General features: G+C 42.3%; 1 protein-coding gene across 1 annotated transcript; it reads right to left on the bottom strand.

The window, feature by feature from the left end:
* Positions 1–1,651: 1,651 nt before the first annotated feature.
* Positions 1,652–2,584, bottom strand: LOC118914834 (olfactory receptor 8S1-like). The gene has a single exon (XM_036890071.2). The coding sequence runs from the start codon at positions 2,582–2,584 to the stop codon at positions 1,652–1,654; it is 933 nt and encodes a 310-aa protein (XP_036745966.2).
* Between the last annotated feature and the right edge of the window lie 903 nt (positions 2,585–3,487).

The raw sequence follows: 3,487 nt of genomic DNA, 5'->3' as shown, positions 1-3,487 counted from the left end.
TCCTCCATAAACTATGTCTTCTGCTCTGTTTGTTAGCATCAAGCTCAGATAGAAAAATGCTTTTCTGTTAAACTGTCTGCCTTATGAAGTAGTCTCGATATTTCCTTGTGTCACTTTGTATTAGATTTTAGAAACTTGCATCTGGTGAATACATGGTGGATCCTCCTGTATTTGGGTTGGCTTATTTCCCTTTGGATGCTCCCACCTTTCTTAGGCGTGGGTCTCTCCAAGCCCAAATACTTGATAATACTGTGCATCCTTTCCCCAGATGTTGAATCTTCCCCAGATTGAAAATGCAACAGGTTTGCTTTATGCTCCCTTTTGTGATTTTTAGGTGACTTTATTCCATGTAGTTCAATGAACTGCATAGCAAAGGGAAAAAGGTTAGAAAAAGCAAATAACCCTATTTACAAATTTGTAGTGGATACGAAGAGCCAGTTCTCCAAAGAAGAAATTCAGATGGCCAACAGACACATGAAAAGATGCTCCACATCACTAATCATTAGGGAAATGCAAATTAAAACCACAATGAGATATCACCTCACACCAGTAAGGATGGCCAGCATTGAAAGACTATAAGGACAACAAATACTGGCAAGGATGCAGAGAAAGGGGAACCCTCCTGCACTGATGGTTGGAATGTAAGCTAGTTCAACTATTGTGGAATGCAATATGGAGGTTCCCAAAAATCTAAGAATAAAAATAGCATTTGAGCCTGGAATCCCACACCTTGGAATATACCCAAAGTATACAACTTCTCAGATTCAAAAAGACACATGCAACCCTATGTTTATCACAGCACTTTTTACAATAGCCAAGATATGGAAGCAACCTAAGTGTACATCAGTAGATGAATGGATAAAGAAGAGGTGGTACATATATACAGTGGAATACTATTCAGCCATAAGAAAGAAACAAATCCTACGATTTGCAACAACATGGATGGAGCTGGAGGACATTATGCTCAGTGAAATAAGCCAGGTGGAGAAAGACAAATGCCAAATGATTTCCCTCATTTGTGGAGTATAACAATGAAGCAAAACTGAAGGAACAAAATGGCAGCAGATTCAGAGACTCCAAGAATGAACTAGTGGTTACCAAAGGGAAGGGGTGTGGGAGGGCAGGTGGGGAGGGAGGGAGAAGGGGACAGAGGAGTATTATGTTTAGTACACATGGTGTGGGGGATCACGGGGAGAACAGTGTATTACAGAGAAGGGACCTAGTGGATCTCTGGCAACTTCCTGCACTGATGGACAGTGACTGTGTTGGGGCATGGGTGGGGACTTGATAATACTGGTAAATGTAGTAACCACATTTTTTTTCATGTGAAACCTTCATACGAGTGTATATCAATTGTAACTTAATAAAAAATTTAAAAAATAAAAAGGGAAACAGGATAGTATTAAGAACCATTAAAGTTGCAAAAAGATGATTCAAGGAAAAGGCTGGAGTAATAATATCATTTGATGTTTTGTTTGCTCCTAAGCCAGAGTGAATTTGTTCCATCTTTCTCAACCTGATCCCCAAACAGGTATGTGAACTTGCTATGAAATTTTTTCTAACTCCAACATCATGACATTCAGAAAATGCTCTTAGTGTTTGCCAACAATAGATCATATTGTAGTGAACCCCCATCATCTTCTGTGTCTGGTCACCTATGTTGGAGATATTTTCTAAATATCCTTCTCACAGCTGCTTTCACCTCATTGTTCCTCAAGCTGTAGATGAGGGGATTCAGTAAGGGAGTGACCACACTGTACTGTATGGACACGATCAACTCCAGGGGTGAACCTGAGGTTGGCATGAGATAGCGAAGGAAACCTGAGCAGTCAAACAGGAGGATTGCAGTGAGGTGAGAGGAGCAGGTGGAGAAGGCTTTGCCTCTACCTGAGGAGGAGCTGATACTCAGGATTGTGGAGGCAATAAGGGCATAGGAGAATATGATCAACAAACATGTTCCAAGAACATGCACAAGACTGGAACACAGTAAAACAGTAAAACTGGAGGAGACGTCAGAGCAGGACAGAGGGAAGAGAGAGGGCAGCTCACAGCTGTAGTGGGGGATGGACTGATCCTCACAGAAGTCCGAACTCATAGCCTGTAGGAAGTTGATGAATGCATCCAGAAAGCTCAGGCCCCAGGATCCACACATCAGACTATTACAGAGCTGGTTGGTCATGATCTGACCGTAGTGCAGAGGGTGGCAGATGGCAACATAGCGGTCGTAGGCCATTACTGAGAGCAGGCAGCCTTCAGTGCCACCAGTGACAAACACAAAGAAGACCTGAGCCAGACAGCCCCCAACAGAGATGGTTCTCTTCTGAGACAGGAGGTTTTCCAGCAGCTTGGGCACAGTGACTGAGGAGTAGCAAAGATCCAGGAAAGAGAGGTGACTCAGGAAGAAGTACATGGGCATGAGGAGGTGAGAATCAGTCCTGATCACCAGCAGCATCGTGAGGTTTCCCATCACAGTCAGGAGGTAAATCACTAGGAACAGCACAAAGAGCAGGGCCTGGACATGAGGGTCTACAGACAGCCCCAGGAGGATGAACTCGGTGATGGTGCTGTGGTTCCCCAAGGCCATTTGGAGAGACTGTAGAATAGAAATGAAAAGAGAAACAGGGAATGATTTCAGCAAAGTGATGGAGTGTGTAGCTCCAAGCTCCTGTTCCTTTATTGAAACATCAGAAAACAATCAGACAGTCAAGCACCAACTTTGTATTTTTTCTGGGAAACAGTCGAAGGTTTATAGTAAACAAGTGAACACTCAATAAAGAAAAGTGCAACTTAAAAAAATAGTAGCCAAGCTTTGTGTAATTTTTAGTTTTCCTTTCCTACCCCCTCCCTGCCTCTGTGGCCATATTAAAGATGATAGCCCACGTTTCTAGTGTAGAACCCTGGTCCCAGATCTGGAGGAAGCAGAGCGGACCTGATTCACAAATTATTGTGTTTGCTGTTCTAATTTGTCTGGGGACTCCTGAAGGACTTATGCAAGATTCTTTGTTTTATTTTCACGTAACACAAAAATCACTCAGGGATTAAATGTGGCACACATTGTTTGAAAACATCATAAGAATAACAAAAACCTATAGCTGCCTTGGGCAAAAGATTATGACTGAAACATATAGTAGACCACCTACAGCCTGGAAGGAAAAACTAGGGAGAAAGTTTCTTTGGGAAATTAGAGTGCTCAGCAGTGCCTGTGTGTACTAGGGAATTTAGAAAGCTACACAGTAGCCCAGTTCCTCTCTTGCTCAAAGAAGAATCAGGAAGGTTTTACATTTTCACTTCTGGCTGATTTTTAGTTTCAGTGCAAGCAGGATATGAAGTCGAAGGCAGAATTGTAAACAAACACTCTGGGAAAATCTTAAAAGAGTACTTTAGCACAGATCCAGTTTGCAAAGATCTGGAGGGGTGTTTCAAAATTTTAGATTTTTTAGCTCAGGAAATCAAGGAAATCTCTGGCAAAACACTGGTTGAATTCAAG

This window comes from Manis pentadactyla, chromosome 10 (assembly GCF_030020395.1).
Source record: "Manis pentadactyla isolate mManPen7 chromosome 10, mManPen7.hap1, whole genome shotgun sequence".
Taxonomy (NCBI): Eukaryota; Metazoa; Chordata; class Mammalia; order Pholidota; family Manidae; genus Manis; species Manis pentadactyla.
Note: the sequence above shows the minus strand (reverse complement) of the source record. Positions and strands in the feature narration are given on the sequence as shown.